We start from the raw sequence: 20,462 nt of genomic DNA on the forward strand, positions 1-20,462 counted from the left end.
GACCTTAGCACCCAATTGAAGGGGATGCGCCGGTCCGTAATTTCTAATCAGGCACAGGTCGACGCAGAGGGGGACTCAGAAATATTACCAGAAGTCCCAAAAGCCGGGAGCCGGGTATTAACAAAAGTGCTTCCTGCAAAACCAGGATTTGCCCCAAGATGGCACGGACCTTACGAGGTCATTATTAGCGGAGATACCTGTGCCTGTATAGATATAAGGGGACAAGGGGTCTGGAAACACTGGACCCAATTGAAACTATATGAGGACAAATGAACTAAAAAATACCGTTTTGCTCATTCAACTTCCACAGGAACCAGGACCAGATCTACTATCAAGACGTCGGAACCAACTACTTTTAATTTGATTGCCTGTTTATTTTCTGTATATACTGTAATTGTAAAATACTGTTGAAAAAAAAAGAGCGATATGGGAACAGGGACATATCTGATAACCCTGACCATTGTAAATACACTCCAACATATGGGGGTTAGGGGAGCAGAACCACCAATCATGGAAGGAAACCTATTCCTGAAAACACACATCCAGATCTATGGGAATAGGACCGCTTGTTACCCCTCAGCGCGATCAGTAAACTCCCTATTCATCGCAACACCAGGGTGGCTCCCACAAGAGTTATTCACTATTGACACATCGGGGGCACCCTGCAAAGAACATATTGGGTACTTTAAGCAAGGGATACAAGGAAGGTGTGTAGAGCTCACTGAGCCGGGAATTCTAAGGGGGACGGGACCCCAACCGGAGGAGACACATGGGAACTACCCACAATGTTTTAAGGGAGAGGGATGGGGGTGCGTGCATGCCTTTGTCCCTAAAAATGATTCGTGCGCTGAGGCACATTGTGCTCTCCAGGAGTGCCGGGTCCGGGAAGGACACTTCACTTGTGACTGCAAGCAACAAAAATGCATTGCAGTCACCGCGGGTAGGCAGCTTATGTGTGGCAAGTGCAACGGCACCCACGTAAGCTCAGCCTCAGGGACATATCCATTTGATTCTCACCAAGAGGTACAGTCAAGTGGACAGTCCAGGGGGAGGGAAGGTTCCACAAGATGGGGCCATGCGGTCAAACGACCCCGGGGTAATGCATGTTATCGGGTTAAAGACGGGTACGTGTTTTTATTTAAAAATGTATATATGACGGCCACAGACAGGCCTCCAAGGTTCTTTTCCGTAGGGACAATCAGACCTCTCACGGTTCCATGCCCAAGTGAAGGGCATGTCCAGAAACGCATAGTGACCAGGGCCATCAGCGCAGAATTTTGCTCCGACTGGCAGGCCCCTGTCACACTAGGGTCTTCTTTAGGATATGGATTTCTGGGGACACTATCCCTGGGAGGCGCCGCAGGGGTGATCAGTGCCAGTAATAGGAACTTCTTCATATGTGGACTGACCATTTTAGGAAACAACACCCTACAAGCATTAGGCGCAATTGACCAAGAACTCGCAGAACTCAGACTATACACACAACAAACGAGATATGCGGTGGACTATCAGCTAGCCAGACAAGGGGGGGTATGCACCATCATCAAGGAAAAATGCATCACATACGTACACGACGAGACACTAAACATAACAGCAGCCATGTCCGGGATACAAAAGCAATTGGATAACTTTAAACAGGGGTTAACAGGGACTGATGGGTGGTTAGGATGGCTGTTTAACACAGTTTGGGGAGCATATATTATGAAGGGATTAATCCTAGTAGTAGCCATCCTGTTCACACTCTGCCTTGGCCTAACCTGTATTAAAGTGATATGTGCAAATATTACATCAAGAATGCTACCCACTGCCAGTATCCAGATGCAAGAACTTAACAACGACCCAGAAGAGGAGGAACAACGGCAAGGACAACAGCTGTACAAATCACTGTTCCTCTGAAGGTCGTCCATGGGGGGTCAGCCATGAATGGCACCCCCTGGACGAGAGGAGGGACTGAAGGAGGAAATTTTCCAGAAAACCATATTTGCATCATCAAACATATTTTTATTGGACTAATTGGCACCACTCATAACGGGCCAACAATGCAGAGGGGCACCCCCGGATGGATATTCGATCGGGTCTCCCCCTGCACAGCTGAGAGACTCACGAATTTCAGAAACTACGGAAGATCCCTAATCTGCCTAGCAACAGCGCATAGCTGCATTTTAAACTGGCCAAGGAAGATCAAGATCCCTATGAAACGAGACAGAGAGTGGGTTATCAAAACCAAGCTATCACTGAAATATTACCAATTCGGCCAAGGCAGACATAAAAATCTGATAAACTAAGAGATAAGGATAAAAGGTTAAGAATGAAATACCCCAGACACCCAACAGGACAGGATGACATTAACACTCAATCTCACAAGCAGGAAACACAGACACGGAACAATAGGACCAATTTAAATAAGAGGACACATAGAGATAGTAATGGGAAACGCATTTAGACACCGGGGCAGGACCAAGTAATCCCATTAACACGAACACACACCATACAAATGCTAATCCATGAAACTTCCTAGGGACTTTTGAAACTGACAGACCACTTTATACATTGTGTAAAAAAAGGCATAATCAAATGTTCCCGCGCGAATTTTGGATCCCTATAAAGATCCAGAGCTGATGTGATTTAATTGAGATCAACGTGGCCAAGCCACTGTTTCTGAGCTGGCTACGGGGGTCTCCCTGGGATCCCAGTAATTGTACAATAAAGACACGCTTTGAACCTTGATTTGCGACTCAACTTCTATTCTGCACTGGTAAGGGATATTTCCCTACAACAGTACAAAATTGAATCAACTTCATCTTGTGAAGTCAGCACCACTGGGAAAATGAATTATATAAACACTGGTTTTCAGCCCACTGACCTCCATGTAGGAATACCGCATTGGAATTTGATTTCAACTGGTGAACCAATATTTATTTTTTGTGATCTCTGTACTGTAAATTCTTCTTTTCTCTATCCTTCTCTTTAATGTCTGAGTGTGGAGATGACATTGTGACCCTCCTCCCATGTTTTTGAGTATGTGCAAATAAACTAACCCTCAGGACATTGGATCACAACTATGAGGAGGAGTTGGGAAATAAGCCTCCGCTTATAAAGAGGGAAGCAAATCAAAACACCTTTGCTTACAGATGGATGGTGAGAGGAGAAATTAATGCTATTCAGATTAACCACCCTCCTGTCCATAAGACTCATCATCAGTGGGAAGGCCTTGTTGCCCAGTAATCACCCTTTGCTTTGGTGGCTGAAATGCAGCTGGCACTGTGGACGGCCACACACCAAAATATCATGACTTCTACCACAATATTACAATGATTCTCTGCCTAAGATCACACACTAGCAGTTGGAATCTCTTTTTAGTTCCAGTATAGAGCAGAGCTTACATGCAGCACTCAATGTTCATGCATCATACATATCAGGAAGCCTGCAATCCTCGTGATGCACATTTGCTCCAATAAGAAAGGACCAATGTGACACTGAATAGAGAGCACCTGTGATCCTGCTAATGCAACAATGGGCAGCAAACTTCCATATGTTGCAAATGGGGAGCGAGAACGAGAGCATTCTCCACAGGTTGGAGTCATATCTAGAACAAAGGGAAGATGGTTATGGTTGTTGGCCACCAATCATCTCAGCCCTAAGAATCGATGCAGGGCTCTTCTGAATTGTGGCCTTGCCGATGATGCTCAACTCCCATGAAAGCAATCTCCCACAAGAGTTGAAATCTTGAATCACAATGATCCAAGTTATTAATTGTATTTGAAAGCACTGCTGTTTGATATATGGACAGTTTTATACTTTAACCTTAAACCTGAATATCTAACAGACTAAATGGTATGCTTAATGTAAACATTTAAACACCCAACAATAACAGCTGCTGAAAAAGGCATTCAATTCCAAGCAGATAAAGAAAGGACACGCTTGTTATTTATAAAATGAACTTTATTGAGCTCTTTTGACTTCAGTTGGAAAGTACAACACAGTATGGAAATTAAGAGACCAGGTTCAACGTCAAGTGATGAGCTATCCAGAGTGCAATACAACAATGGCTCAAGATCCCTGTACTGTAGGTAGAAGAAACACAATCACACTGCCTACTTTTAAGCTGCATCATCTGCTGCAAAGCACATGTGCGGAGGTCCAGTTAAGACTTTTAGTCAAACAGACCACCTGCTTTCACTGCTTAGACTTATACAATTGAGAATCAACAATTGACAGAAGATCCAAAAAGCATGATGAATACGAATCTTCAGCTCCACGAGAAGTCCTCTTATCAAAAAGGCACAAACTTAAACTGAGGTTCAATTCTAAATGCCAGTGATTCTTCCAGTTTACTAATGATCGCATCCTTAACATCTTTCTAGACAGTGCCAGCAGGCAATTTGACTCAAGAAAGGCATCAAAACCAAACACCTGCTCTCGCTCAATAGCCTTACAAATTGGAAAGATTTTAAAAACATTAGATGGATCTGAATAATAAAATATACAGGATTGGGATGGGAAGCAGGGGTTGCAGACCAAATAGTCCCCAGTGTGTCAAAAAAATTACAACCATACAAGTTCTCTATGTTATTTTTCCTCTTTCCAATCGCACAGAAGTTTGTAGAGTTTTTCAAAAATACTTGAATTGTGCACTGCAGTTTTCCCTTCGATTCTCGGCCTTTTGGCTAAGATTAAGTGTGGTCTGCTGATTTTTTAAAAATACTTTTCCAATTCAATCAAATCAAATCCAATTCAGAGTCTCAACAAGTTGAGACATTTCAGATCCAGGCTGATAAGACAGGGCGAGCGACCAAACCACCCTGTCCTGGGCCTGATCTACATGAGCCAAGCTGATTGGAGAAGGGGGAGGTTCCTCCTCCAAGACTTGAGCTCATTTGCATCTGAGCCAAAAGGCCGAGATGCCGCTTTAAAAAATTGCTTCATATGAAACATATGAAGCTTCAGTGTAACCTAATGACCTCGACCAAGTGCGGCCGACCATGGGCTGCCGACCATACTACACTTGATCTTAGCCAAAAGGCCTGATGCTGCACTTGGTTGAGGTCATTGGGTTGCATCTGAGCTTCATTTTCATATGGAGCAATTTTGAAAAGCGGCATCTCGGCCTTTTGGCTAAGATGCAAATCAGATCAAGCCTTGGAGGAGGAAACCTCCGCCTACTCCAATCAGCTTGGCTCAGGTAGATCAGGCCCAAAGACAGGGTAAAGGGTTGTATACCCTGTCTAGTCAGCTTGGATCGGAAATGTCTCAACTTGTTGAGACTCTGAATTGGACTTGATTTGATTGAATTGGAAAAGTATTTTTAAAAATCTCCTAACATCCTCCCTGTGAGAGATTCAAAATATCCTCTGAAAAGGGTTATAAACATTAAAGAGAAGTTATAACAGGCAGACCAAGCTAAAGTTCAAAAACGCTTACTCTGGGACGCATTTCTACTTTATCTCTTAAACCCAATGTGTTTATATGCGGGTCTCAGACTTTTTCAGCACTAGTTCCATCATTAAAGTTCACTGTGGAACTCGGATTGCGCAGTGGGCTAGTCATCATAGACCCGCTTGGGATAAAATAAAAAAATAGGCTCAGGAGCCAACCCTCTCAACTGATACAACCCCTCCCAAACTTACTAAACACGCCCACTAAACAGAAAGTCCCTCCCTAAACATTTCTTTTCAAGGAAAGATGGATTAATACCCCCTCGGGTCCTACTGCAAACTCTAAATCCAAGATTACATTAAAAATTACACACACACAGAGACAGACACACAATCCCATCGCAATTCTAGTAGAATCATCTCAGGCCCCTCAAACACGAGGATCCCGATCATATAAGGAAAATATCCACGTTCACTTGGGGAAGAATTTCACACTCACTCCATCCATCCATCAATCAAACTACAAAGACCGGACTGACCCGTTTCACTTTGAATCCATCTCCTCACTAAAAAGCACCGAGTTTAAACCGCTCGCGGACTAACCGCCATCCCGCCTGCACCTCAGCCTAACCTGCCGCTACGCATGTGCAATACCGACCAAAGCACCCGCCCCCCGCCCCCGAGGGCGGCTTGAACCGGCGCCGATTGGTCCATTCAAACGTCAATCAGAGCGGCTCCGCGCTACGAATGGACAGGTGGCCTGTCAATCACACGGAGGAGAAAAATGTATTTTACAATTCAGTTCCAAACATTCGTCAGTCACCCCCCCCCCCCCCCCATCTGGAAATTAATTGAATTATTTAATCAAGTTGTGCGGCGGGATTCCCGAGTGGGAAAATCCGTTGTTTTATTTTTGTAGGGCGACGAGGTGTTTCATAGGTGTAAAAGGGAGTAGGTGGAGTGAATGTTGTCCCCTGGATGGAGGGCTGACTGGGGGGAGTAGTCCAGCCCTGGTGTTGAGGGTGACAGTCAGCAGCAGCAGGAGGAGGATGGCTCTGCTCAGAGGTTAGTCACTTTCTCAATGTTCATGTACCTGTTCAAATCAACAAGGAAAAACCTCTTTTCCTTTGACTAACAGCAGAAACTGGCACTTTTCATTTGTTAAATTGATAATTGGAAGAGGAATAAGTTACCCCTTGGGTGTAATCCAATTCCCTCCTTGTACTTTGTCCCGTTAACAGCCTCCATTCATACTTTTATGGAGAGTCCACGGCAGGTTTAAAAGGCGCTGCGATGGGAACTGTTAACATTTTACGAGGTGTTTGGACTCGCGCGTTTAAAACTTTTTGAAGTTTTAAGACAGGTTGAGTGTTCTGGCGCTAAAGGAAGGCAGGGTTGTGTGTCATATTGGAGTCTGTTTAAAGGCGGTGATAGGCACATGTGTACGGGTGGGTGGTGGATAATGACAGTATTAGCTTTGTAATCAGGAAGACATTGCAATCCTGTTAAATCGGGGTGAGTTATAAGAATGCCTTTAATCAGAGTGGGTTATCTCGTTAAGCCACTTAAATGAACAAGTGTGTACGGGTCAAGTCTGGCTTGACTGAAGTTCAGAGGTTTTGGAAGTTGATGAGATGTTCTTTTAATTTTTTATTTGTTAGTTTCACAAGTACACTTACATTAACAATGCAATGAAGTTACTGTGAAAATTCCCTAGTCGCCACACTCCGGCACCTGTTCGGGTACACTGAGGGAGAACCTAACCAGCACATCTTTTGGATTGTGGGAGGAAACTGGAGCACCCGGAGGAAACCCACACAAACACAGGGAGAATGTGTGGACACCGTACAGACAGTGACCCAAGTCAGGAATTGAATCTGGGTTCCTGGCACTGTGAGGCAGCAGTGCTAACCACTGTGCTGCCCATTGTGCAATGCTGTGTGGTGAAGTAGTGAGGCTATATTCAAGTAGTGTAGCTCTAGTTTTGGACTTTCAGTCTTGTGATATCAATGTCCAGCCTGGTTATGATGGATCAGTTTGTGATTTTAACAGAAACAATGGATTATATTTACATAGCAACCAAGGCATAATCAGGGAATCTTTTTGGGAGGGGTGCAAAAAGTTACTGATAGCTTAATCAAAAAGATGTGTGTTTAGAAGGAAGGGAAGAAAGTAGAGAGGGAGTGGAGTACTATCTGTGGAGGGGTGGGGTTCCAAAAATAGGAATGAGGTTGCTTTGGCCTTTTGGCTAGGATCAAGTGTAGTTGTGTGGATGCTGCACTTGGTTGAGGTCATTGGGTTGCATTTGAGCTTTATTTTCATATGAAGCAATTTTTTAAAGCGGCATCTCCGCCTTTTGGCTAAGATGCAAATCAGATCAAGCCTTGGAGGAGGAAACCTCCGCCTGCTCCAATCAGCTTGGCTCATGGTCGATCAGGCCCAAGATAGGGTGAAGGGTTGCATACCCTGTCTAGTCAGCTTGGATCGGAAATGTCTCAACTTGTTGAGACTCTGAATTGGACTTGATTTGATTGAATTGGAAAAGTATTTTTTTTAAAAATGAGGTTGCTGAAAACTCTGCAACTGCAGGCAGAGGGAGGCACAACAGGTCAGTCAGAAGATTTGCCATTCTGTTGGGGAGTTTTTTGGTTGGGAATCTTGCAATTTCAACACCACTTTGTACCCTGTTCTTCTAAAATTAATATAGATTTATATATTATGTCTTCCAAACTTGCTCCCAAGTTTCAAAGATAATTGTGACCTATGTGTACAAATTTCTATTAAAATAATATTCCAATTATAACATCAGTGACTTTTCCAAATCAATCTTATTTTTATTCAAACCCTGCCCATGGTAATGCATTGTAGCTGGTTTCTCCCATGGTATATCTCATGACTTTGGTAGCATAGATTTTTCAAAACATATGGGGGGGAATTCTCCTGTGCTGCCTGCCACAGGAATCATGGCGGGGCAGGGGGGAATCATGCAAAGGTCCATTGACCTTGGATGGGACTCTCCGGTTTTGGGGCGAGTGCGGCCAGAGAATCCCACCCATGATCTGAGAGGTGTTTTTTTTTTTACAGTGATTCACATTCTGGTGATATTTCCCAGATAGTTCAGGAGACTTGGACTGTAGATTTGCAGTTACAAAAATTGTGAAAGGTTCTAAGTGGAGTGTAACACCTGGAAGTGATTCACTTTAATAAGAGAAATTGCCAAAATAAGTTTGAAAGCAGAACTTCTAATTTTGATGGATCTATTAATAACAGATTTATTGCACCAATATGTTTTACTATCCAGTTCTTTCCTCCTCCTCTGACATTATGTGCATATGTTGGAGGGTTGTGTGACCATTTAAAGTGGATTTTTAGCAGTTTGGAGTTTGTGGATTGCTCGATTGTGGATTTTTAAAAAAACTTAGAAATAGAAGTTTTTTTTCTATTTCTAAAGTATCTTGCATTTCACAGCCAATAAAATGCTTTTGAAGGAAAGTTGCTGTTCCAATGAAATGTGGCAGACAAATTGGTCTCAAACATCAGTGAGATAAATGTGGTAATGTTATAGAATTACAAAGGATATACAGCACAGAAATGAGCCATTTGATCTAGTCAGTCCATGCCCGCATTTGTTCTCTACTTGAACCTCCTCCCATGCTTCCTCATCTCCCTCAATCAGCATATCTTTCCAACTTATTTAACTTTTCCTTAAATGCATCAATATTGTTCACTTACTCCCAGTGGGAGTGATTTTCACATTTTTTGACACTGTCTGATTTAAATAAGTTTCTTAAGAATTCCGTCTTTTATTTCTTGGTGACTATCTCATATTAATGGCCTCTAATTTTGTTCTTTCCTATTCTTGCCCTAAATTAAAACAATGACTTACTGTCATATAGTGTCTTTACCATAGTGTCTTTTCCTGTAAAAATGGAGGATAAAGATGGCAAGATTTGGGAACCCCGGATGACGAGAGATTGCGAGCTTAGTGAAAAAGAAGAAGGAGGCATACATAAATTTCAGGAAATTGAAAATGGATAAAGCTCTTGAGGAATACAAAGATAGCAGGAAAGAGCTTAAACAGGGACTTAGGAGGGCAAAAAGGGGCCATGAAATGTCCTTGGCAGGCAGGATTAAGGAGAATCCCAAGGCTTTTTATGTGCATATAAGGAGGAAGAGGGTAGCTAAGGGTAGGTCCACTCAAGGACAGTGGAGGGAATTTGTGCATGGAGACAGATGAAGTGGGTGAGGCCCTTAACGAGTGGACAAGGTGGTCAAGAAGGCTGGCCTTCATCATTCGGGGCATTGAATATAGGAACTAGAAAATCATGTTGCAGCTGTATAAGACTTTGGTTAGGCTGCATTTGGAGTATTGTGTACAATTCTGGCCACCACACTACCGGAAGGATGTTGATGCATTGGAAAGGGTGCAGAAGAGATTTGCCAGGATATTGCCTGGTTTGGAGGATATGGACTATGAAGAAAGGTTGAACAAACTTGGATTATTTTCATTGGAGTGTCGGACGATGCAGGGGGGGACCTGATACATGAATAGGATGGGAATGGAAGGATACAGACTCCTTAAGTGCATACGGTTTTAGTTTAGGCAGGCATCATGATCGGTGCAGGCTTGGAGGGCCAAAGGGCCTGTTCCTGTGCTGCTGGAAGAGGTGGTAGTAGCAGATTCTATCACGACGTTCAAGAGGCATCTGGATAGATACATGAATAGACGGATATGGACTGCGTAGAGACAAGAAAATATTAGATTAGATAGGCATCTGTGTCGGCACAGACTTGGTGAGCCAAAGGGTCTGTTCCTGTGCTGTACTGTTCTTTGTAAAACATCACAAGGTTCCCCACAGAAGCATTGTCAAACAGAATTTGGCACTGAGTCACATGAGGAGCTTTTAGGGAAAATGACCAAACACTTGATCAAAGAGAGAGGTTTTAAGCAGCATCTTAAAGGAGAAAAAAGAGATGGCAGGAATTAGAGATGAGGTAACAAAAGCAGGGATGTGGGTCTCAGCAACAAGTGAGCTGAGACGGGGCAGGATAGAGTTGGGTAATGTTACAAGATGGAAATGTACAGTCTTAATTGTGACACACAAACATGGTCGGAAGCTCATTTCGGGATTAGATATGATACCAAGGTTATGAATGGACTGGTTCAGTATCATGCAGTGGTCAGGTAGAGGGGTCGAGTCAGTGGCAAAGGGAACTTTTGACAGTGGTTTCAGTCTATCCAGTATATAGTTGGAGGAAATTTCTGCTTACACAGTATTGGATATAGGACAAACAGTCTGACAATTTATAGTGACCAGAGCGGGGGGGCATATTGTTGATGGGGTGAAATAAAAGTGGTTGTGTGGTAGAGTTGAGTGTCATCAGCCTTCATACAAGCCCTTGATCAGAAACAGAAAAGGTTGACTTGTACAGAAAAGAGTTGATTAGTCATTCGGCAAAGGTACGTTCAGTGGCGAACTTATCCAGATATGTCAAGCTGATAATGGTGCATGATGTGGAATTAACTTATTTCGCAATATTTAACATGTATATAAATATTTAATAGACACTAGTTACAGGGAGGTTCTCACACCACAGGTTCAGTCAGGTAAATGGGTGACCGCCAGGAGAGGCAGACAGGTAGTGCAGGAGTCTCCTCTGGCTATTCCCCTTTCAAACAGCTATACCGTTTTGGATAGTGTTGAGGGGGATAGCCTGTCAGGGACAGATGCCAGCAGCCAGGCCTGTAGCACCACACCTGGTTCTGCTGTAGGGAGGGTTGGGCAAAGAGCACACGAACAGCAGTCAAAGGGGACTCGCTAGTTAGAGGCACAGGCAGGCGTTTCTGTGGCCGCGATCGAGACTCCAGGATGGTGTGTTGCCTCCTTGGTGCCAGGGTCAAGGACGTATCTGAGCAGTTGCAGGACATTCTAAAGGGGGAGGGTGAGCAGCCAGAAATTGTTGTACACATTGGTACCAACGACATAGGTTGGAAAAGGGAGGAGGTCCTGAAGTGTGAATATAGAGAGTTAGGCAGAAGACTAAAATGCAGGACCTCGAAGATAGTAATTTCTGGACTACTACTGGTGCCATGTGCCAGTAAAAGTAGGAATAGGAAGATTAGGCAGATGAATGCGTGGCTTGAGAGCTGGTGCAGGGAGCAGGGATTTAGATTTTTGGATCATTGGGATCTCTTCTGGGGAAGGGGTGACCTGTTCAAGAGGGACGGGTTACTCCTGAACTGAAGTGGGGACTAATACCCTGGCGGGGGATTTGCTAGAGCCACTTGGAGGATTTAAACTAGTTTGGCAGGGGGGTGGGACCCAAAGCAGTAAGGAGACAGAAGAGAAGGTTGAGGACAGCACAGAAGTTAAAGAGAGCACATTAAGTAGTAAAGGCAGTGTCAGTAATCCTAGTACCAGACAGATCAGGTAAAAGCAGAGCAGAGAGCAAGGGAAGTCCAGATTAAACTTCAGTTATTTCAATGCAAGAGACTTGACGGGTTAGGCAAATGAACTCAGGGCATGGATGGGTACATGGGACTGGGACATCATAGCAATTACTGAAACAAGGCTAAGGGAGAGACAGGGCTGGCAGCTCAATGTTCCAGGGTACAGATGTTATAGGAAAGATAGAACAGGAGGTAAGAGAGGAGGGGGAGTTGCACTTTTGATTCGGGAAAACATCACAGCAGTACTGAAAGGGGATATATCCGAGGGTTCGGCCACTGAATCTGTATGGGTAGAACTGAGAAATAAGAAGGGGGAAATCACTTTGATAGGGTTGTACTATAGGCCCCCAAATAGTCAGCGGGAAATTGAGGAGCAAATATGTAAGGAGATTACAGATAGTCCAAGAAAAATAGGGTGGTAATAGTAGGTGATTTTAACTTTCCCAACATTGACTGGGACAGCCATAATAGTAGAGGGTTGGATGGAGAGAAATTAGTTGAGTGTATTCAGGAGGAATTTCTCTTTCAGTATGTGGCTGGCCCGACTAGAGAGGGGGCAAAACTTGACCACCTCTTGGGAAATAAGGAAGGGCAGGTGCCAAAAGTGTTAGTGAGGGGTCACTTTGGGACCAGTGACCATAATTCTATTAGTTTTAAGATAGCTATGGAGAATGATAGGTCCGTCCCAAAAGTTAAAATTCTGAATTGGGGCAAGGCCAATTTTGATGGTATCAGGCAGGAACTTTCAAAAGTTAATTGGGGGAGTCTGTGGGAAGGCAAAAGGATATCTGGTAAATGGGAGGCTTTCAAAGGTGTGTTAACCAGGGTTCCGGGTAAGCACATTCCTCTTGGAGTGAAGGGCAATGCTGGCAGAAATAGAGAACCCTGGATGACTCAGGATACTGAGTTTCTGATTAAGAAGAAAAAGGAGGCACATGACATGCAGAGGCAGCTGGGATCAAGTGAATCCCTTGAAGAGTATAAGGAGTGTAGGAGTAGAGTTAAGAGAGAAATCAGGAGGGCAAAATGGGGACACGAGATTGTTTTGACAGATAAGGCAAAGGAGAATCCAAAGAGCTTCTACAAATACATAAAGGGCAAAAGAGTAACAAGGAAGAGAGTAGGGCCTCTTAAGGATCAACAAGGTCATCTATGTGTGGATCCACAAGAGATGGGTGAGATCCTAAGTTAATATTTCTCATCAGTATTTACTATTGAGAAAAGCATGGATTAGGGAACTTGGGGAAATAAATAGTGATGTCTTGAGGAGTGTACATATTACAGAGAAGGAGGTGCTGGAAGTCTTAAAGCACATCAAGATAGATAAATCCCCAGGACCTGATGAAGTGTATCCCAAGACATTGTGGGAAGCTAGGAATGAAATTGCGGGTCCCCTAGCAGAGATATTTGAATCATCGATAGTTATAGGTGAGGTGCCTGAAGAGTGGAGGGTGGCAAATGTTGTGCCTGTGTTTAAAAAGGGCTACAGGGAAAAGCCTGGGAACTACAAGCCGGTGAGCCTCACATCTGTGGTGGGTATTTTAAGAGACAGGATCTACAGGCATTTAGAGATGCAAGAACTGATTAGGGACAGTCAGCATGGCCTTTGAGAGTGGAAAATCATGTCTTACAAATTTGAATGAGTTTTTTGCAGGGGTAACCAAGAAGGTAGATGAGGGCAGTGCAGTTGATGTTGTCTACATGGACTTTAGCAAGGCCTTTGACAAGGTACCGCACGGTAGGTTGTTCCATAAGTCCTCTAGTTTTCGACTCCCCTACTTTGGGAAAAGATATTGACTATTTAGCTGATCTATGCCCCTCATTATTTTATAGACCTCTATAAGATCATCCCTCAGCCGCCTTCGCTCCAGAGAAAAAAGTCCCAGTCTATCCAGCCTCTCCTTATAACTCAAACCATCAAGTCTTGGCAACATCCTAGTAAATCTTTTCTGCACTCTTTCTAGTTTAATAATATCCTTCCTATAATAGGGTGACCAGAACAGTACATAGTATTCCAAGTGTGGCCTTACCAATGTCTTGTACAACTTCAACAAGACGTCCCAACTCCTGTATTCAATGTTCTGACCAATGAAACCAAGAATGCTGAATGCCTTCTTCACCACTCTGTCCACCTGTGACTCCACTTTCAAGGAGCTATGAACATGTACCCCTAGATCTCTTTGTTCTGTAACTCTCCCCAACGCCCTACCATTAACTGAGTAAGTCCTACCCTGGTTCGATCGGCCAAAATGCATCACCTTGCATTTATCTAAGTTAAACTCCATCTGCCATTCGTCAACCCACTGGCCCAATTGATTAAGATCCCGTTGCAATCCGAGATAACCTTCTTCACTGTCCTCTATACCAAACTTGGTGTCATCTGCAAACTTACTAACCACGCCTCCTATATTCTCATCCAAATCATTAATATAAATGACAGATAACAGCTAGTTTAGGGGTTTTTAAAAAAAGGGCGGTGTAGACCAGTTGGGCCGAAGGGCCTGTTTCCATGCTGTAAACCTCTATGACCCTAAATAACTGAGACAACAGTGGCCATTTTAAGTATTGCATTTTGTTGTATGGCTTCTGAGCACAAATATTAGCATAATATGCAACTTCACTTTACATGATGATTAGCTTTTAAGTCATTTGCCTCTTATCTAAAAGGATAACCTCTCACCGATTATTGAAATGCTGAATGTATGAATAATGTTGTTACAATGCCCTCTCTTTAGGTATCACAGTTAACTTTTGGCCTACTTTTTAACTGAAATTGATGAGGTAACGTTTGAACTTTCTTTGCCAAACCAAAGTTCAACTATTTGTTTATTCTGCTCCCTCACCCTCCCCTCTGCCAAAGATGAACTAGTCTACAAATTCTGCAATCTCTACTGCAGCTTTCACTGCACTCCTGAGGTTAGATATTTGTCTATGCTTGCAGTTTTTTAAATAATAGTACAGTGCTGGAGGGTCACTGCATCAACAGACTGGTAGGGCAATTCGGGAGTTGCCAACCTGTGCATCATGAGAAGGAAAGCAGCTGCTGTTCCCATTGGTAAGGAAAGGAGGAAATCACGGCCTAGGCGTTTTTGTGATAGCCCCAATCGCTCTCTAATGAGCATGTTTGAAGAGGTTATCAGGAGTGAAGCAGGAAAGAATAAGAACACAGTTTGATTTGATTTTCCTTGTGAGGTGAAATCAACTATTGAATACAAACTGGAAAAGGATAGCATACGGTGTTATAAGTAGGATTCCAAATAAACTGTTACCCGTTAACTTGGTCTTTGTGTTGACCTTATAGTTTCACTTGGTCAAACTCCTGATTTTTCATACTTTGTTGCAGCTTTTCGGGAACTGCTGCAACTGTACAAAACTCTGGTGCGGTCGCACTTGGAGTATTGCGTACAGTTCTGGTCGCCGCATTATAGGAAGGATGTGGAAGTGTTGGAAAGGGTGCAGAGGAGATTTACCAGGATGTTGCCTGATATGGTGGGAAAATCGTATGAGGAAAGGCTGAGGGGCTTGAGGTTGTTTTCATTAGAGAGAAGAAGGTTAAGAAGTGACTTAATAGAGGCATACAAGATGATCAGAGGATTAGATAGGGTGGATAGTGAGAGCCTTTTTCCTCGGATGGTGATGGCTAACACGAGGGGACATAGCTTTAAGTTGAGGGGTGATAGATGTAGGACAGATGTTCTTTACTCAGAGAGTAGTAAGGGCGTGGAATGCCCTGCCTGCAGCAGTAGTGGACTCGTCAACATTAAGAGCATTCAAATTGTTATTGGATAAACATATGGATGATATTGGAATAGTGTAGGTTAGATGGGCTTTAGATTGGTTTCACAGGTCGGCGCAACATCGAGGGCCGAAGGGCCTGTACTGCACTATAATGTTCTATGTTCTATATTTGCATAGAAACCAAGGCATTATCAGGGAGTCTCTGCTACTCTGAAAACTTGTATGCACTATATAAAACAATGATTTTTAATCTAAATGGTGAGATCCTGACCTCCACTAAACCATTAAAAACTATGGAACAATACAAGATAGATTCAGTACAGATATGTATGTTACAATATACATCAACACCAATATTATTTGATTTATTATTGTCACATGTATTTATACATTAAAAAGTATTGTTTCTTGCGCACTGTATAGACAAAGTATACCATACACAGGAAAGGAGAGAGTGCAGAATGTAGTTACAGTCATAGCTATGGTGTAGAGAAAGATCAACTTAATACGAGGTAGGTCCATTCAAAACTCTGATCTTGAGTCGGTTGGTACGTGACCTCAGACTTTTGTACCTTTTTCCTGACGGAAGAAGGTGGAAGAGAGAATGTCCGGGGTGCTTGATTATGCTGGCTGCTTTTCCAAGACAGCAGGAAGTGTAGACAGAGTCAATGGATGGGAGGCTGGTTTGCATGTTGGACTGAGCTTAACAACGTTGTGAAATGATTTGAATTTGTAATGGAACCTGAGAGTTAAACATCTTGTGTGATCATTTCAGATCCAGAAACAACCACATGGAAACACCACCACCTGCATTTCCCCTCCAAGCTGCAGACCATTCTAACTTGGAACTATATTGCCGTTCCTTCACTGTTCCTGGGTCAAACTCCTGGAATTCCCTGCCTTACCCCTAACCGCACTGTGGGTGTACCTCCACTTTCTCAAGGGCAATTAGGGATGGGCACTAAAAGTGCTGGCCTAGCCAGCAGTGCCCACATCCCATTAAAGCATAAGAAAATGCTGCAGGAAAGCATCTATTTTCCAGTGTACGACCCAGCTATAAGTGACATTAGAGGATTGCCTGGCCAATTGGGCTACAAGTCGCAAATCTGACTCAAACAGCCTTTTTGTTTCATTTTTCCTTTAATTTCAGTTAACTTTACAGGGACCTGAAATGCTTTACTGCCCACATGTCCCTTTCATTGACAGACTGTTAACTGAAAGAAAGACTTGAATTTATATGGTGCCTTTCACATCCTCAAGACATCCTTGAGTGCTCAACAGCCAATAAAGTAGTTTTTGATGCATATGCATCGTAATATAGGAAATTGCAGCCATTTTGCATGCAATAAGGTACCACAAATAGCAGCAATGTGGCATTGGCCTGAAAATTTATTTAATTTAGATGTATTAACAGCTCATTCTTGAGCATGATTCCATCTTCCAATTTCCACACATCCTTGCACCATTGCAGTTCACTGTGCACAGCAGGGACTGGAAAGAATTCTGAGAGACAGAATATATCTGCACTATGAGAGGCACGGATTAATCAAGTATCGTCAGCATGGATTTGTTAAGGGAAGGTTGTGTTTGACAAATGTAATCATTTTTTGAGGAGGTAACCAGGAGTGTTACTGAGGATGATGGATTTAATGTGGTCTATATGTACTTTAGCAAGGCTTTTGATAATCTTCCTCATGGCAGACTGGTCAAGAAAGTGAGGGTACATGAGATCCAAGGCAAAGTGGCACATTGGATCCAAAATTGGTTGAGAGGCAGGAAGCAGAGGGTGATGGTAGAGGGATGTTTCTGTGATTGGAAGTCTGTTTCCAGTGGGGTTCTGCAGGGCTTGGTGCAGGGGCTCTTGCAATTGGCGGTGTAGATTAATGGTTTGAACCTAAATGTAGGGGGTACGATCAAGAATATGTGGATGACACACAAATTGGTAGGGTGGTAAATGGTGAGGGTGATAACCATAGACTATAGGAGGATATAAATGGACTGGTCATGTGGACAGAGCAGTGACGAATGGAATTTGGAAAAGTGTGAGGTAATGCATTTGGGAAGGTCTAACAAGGCAAAGGATAACACTATGAATGGTAGGACCCTGGAAAAGTACTGAAGATCAGAAGGACCTTGGAGTGAATAACCACAGATCCCTGAAGCTGGCTGGGCAGGTAGATAAATAAGGTAGTTAAGATGGCATATGAGATATTTTCTTTTATTAACCGACACATTGAATACATGAGCAGGGAGGTCATGCTGGAACTGCATAAAATGCTGGTTTAGGCCACAATTGAAGTACTGCATGCAATTCTGGTCATTACATTCTAGGAAGGATGCTGATAGAGCTAATTAGATTATGAGGGGCATAGATAGGCTCGATAGGAAGGAACGTTTTCTATTGGTAGAGCGGTCAATAACCGGGGGCATAGTTTTTGGTCAGAGGTAGAAGGCTAAGGGAGGTAACTTTTTCACCAGGAGGGTGGTGGGAGTCTGGAACTCACAGCCTGAAAGGGTGGTTGAGTCAGAAACTTACATAACTTATAATAAATATTTGGATACTCACTTGTGCTGCCATAACCTCCAGGGTTATGGGCCAAGTGCTGGAAAATGGGATTAATGTAGTCAGATCTTTGTTGACCAGCATGGACGTGATGGCTGGAGTGGCCTCCTTCTGTGCTGTAAACATCTATGAATCTATGAAAAACAACAGAAGATCATAATGTGGAGGGGCTTGGGAATGCAGATGGGGGTGGGAGGGGGGGTGCAAAGGAAAGTAAAACATTCAAATGGAGGGCATGCATTGGCATTTGGAGTTGAGTAGGATAGGATGTGATGGGGAGGGACAAGGATGTTGAATGCCATGCAGGGAAAAGGGAAGGATAAGAATGCAGGATAGAGAGTGTGTAGGAGAACATTTTTGCAAGTTGTGTCTCCTGTATGATAAATCTTCGAAACCAGCAATGGGAATGCTTGCTTGCTTGAGAAATTGAATATGGAAGTGATGAAAACTATTTTCCAGTGAGCATGAATTAGAGGGAGAAAGGCAGCATGGTAGCTGTGGAAACAAGAGGGCCTTGGGCTTTCTGCTTAAGGTCGTATAGAATATTGAGGATTTGTTTGGCTTGAGTGAGCAGTCCAACAGGGTCAAAGAATAAGAAACAGAATGATTTTCTTTAGCAACTGAGTCATTGGAGCAGCTAATTGAAGGTATAGTATAATGTTTTAAAACAAGAAGAATTGAAATGGTGAAAAACTTCATTACAGTGTTAATGTAAGCCTACTTGTGACTAATAAATAAACTTTTTACTTTAAAGAATTGAAATGGTAAATGTCAACAAAGTATCATTTGAAACTAGACGTCAAAATAATTTTAAATTGACAAGACTACTAAAATCCAACCTGGTGTTCTGATCTATTGAGTGGAAAACAAATTAAACTAAATTAAATAAACTGAAGGTTAAAATAAAAAGGCAGCCCCATAAAAGGGAACTACCTCAAACGAAAACAAATCACAAATTAGACTTAAAATGTCAACCAATGTGGTGTTCCAATTCATCTCCAGGCAGCTCTCTGTATGTGCATCACCTGTTACAGAAAATTCACATACCCCATGTTAATATAGTAACTGTCAGCAGAGTTTGGTTTGCAATGACATGTAGACATGGGGGCACAACTTGGGGGAACTGATCCATACTGGCCACATCTATTTTCAAATGAAATATTTTTTCTATTACACTCATTGCAAACTGAATTGAAGGTCAATATTACTACATACAACATGTATTTATTCAACGTAGTAAAGTTTTCCTTGGTGTTTCACAGGAGTGATTAGTATATTTTTGACATCAAGCCATATGAGGAGGTATCTGGAAAGGTGAACAAGACCATAGTCAAAGTAGCGCAATAAGGAGCAACCCAAAGGAGGAGCGAGAGAGAGAAAAGTTTAGGAAAGGAGTTTCATAGTTCGCATTCTCCGGTAATAAATTGACAGGCATGTTTGAGGCCAGAATTGGAGGAGAGATCTGGAGCGTTGTCAGTTTGCTGGTGTTTACAGGGATAGAATAAGCAAGGTTATGGTGGGGGTAGAGATTTGAAAAAAAAAAGAAAATTTTAAAAATGGGGTGCTGCTACAGTAGAAGCTAACATAGGGCTGCAGACAATTGATAGTATTGAGAAATTGATATTAACAAACCGATAATTGGTAGAACTCTTGCCTCTGGGTTGTCGATTTGAATCTGCACTCCAATCCAAATTAACTCTCCAGTGCAGTTTTAAGGAACTGCTGCATCAATGAAGATTTTTAAAAAATAGATGAATCATTGACTCATGCTGCCTACAGGCCATTGTGTGACATTTATCAGGGACATGGCTCAGAATCACACTTCACTGAAATGTTGACTTATGCTTTATTAATAACAACATAGAGAACAATAACAAAGTCATGTTAGACTTGTATAAAACACTTGGTTTGATCTCAAATAGTGTTGCGTCCAGTGTGGGCACCATACAAAGAACAGTACAGCACAGGAAACAGGCCCTTCGGCCCTCCAAGCCTGTGCCGCTCCTTGGTCCAACTAGACCAATCGTTTGTATCCCTCCATACTTTAGGAAAGATGTGAAGGCATCAGATAGAGTGCACAAAAGATTAATGAGAATGGTTCCAAGGATGAGGAACTTTGGTTATATAGATTGGTGAAGTAGTGAGTGTTTTCCTTTTGAGAGAAAACTTGATAGTGACATTCAAAATCATGAGAGGTCTGGGCAAAGTAGATAGGGAAAAAAAACTGTTCCCACTGGTGGAAGAATCGAGAGGGCACAGGTTACCTTTTGAAAAGGAAGAATATGCAGAGCTCTGAGGAGCAGAGAAGGGGAAATGGCACTGGGTGCATTGTTCA

At 42.8% G+C, this 20,462-nt stretch overlaps 1 protein-coding gene and 1 non-coding gene across 2 annotated transcripts in view; one reads left to right on the forward strand and one right to left on the reverse strand.

The window, feature by feature from the left end:
* Positions 1–5,470: 5,470 nt before the first annotated feature.
* LOC144501776 (small Cajal body-specific RNA 18) lies at positions 5,471–5,556 on the reverse strand. Its single transcript, XR_013499195.1, has one exon.
* An 826-nt stretch (positions 5,557–6,382) lies between these two features.
* The window catches only part of acaa2 (acetyl-CoA acyltransferase 2), a 46,719-nt gene continuing 32,639 nt past the window's right edge, over positions 6,383–20,462 (forward strand). Inside the window, exon 1 of the mRNA XM_078222253.1 lies at positions 6,383–6,440. Within this exon, the coding sequence (XP_078078379.1) occupies positions 6,425–6,440 (16 nt within the window). The 5' untranslated portion in view covers positions 6,383–6,424. The remainder of the gene's footprint in view (positions 6,441–20,462) is intronic.

This window comes from Mustelus asterias, chromosome 1 (assembly GCF_964213995.1).
Source record: "Mustelus asterias chromosome 1, sMusAst1.hap1.1, whole genome shotgun sequence".
Lineage (NCBI taxonomy): Eukaryota > Metazoa > Chordata > Chondrichthyes > Carcharhiniformes > Triakidae > Mustelus > Mustelus asterias.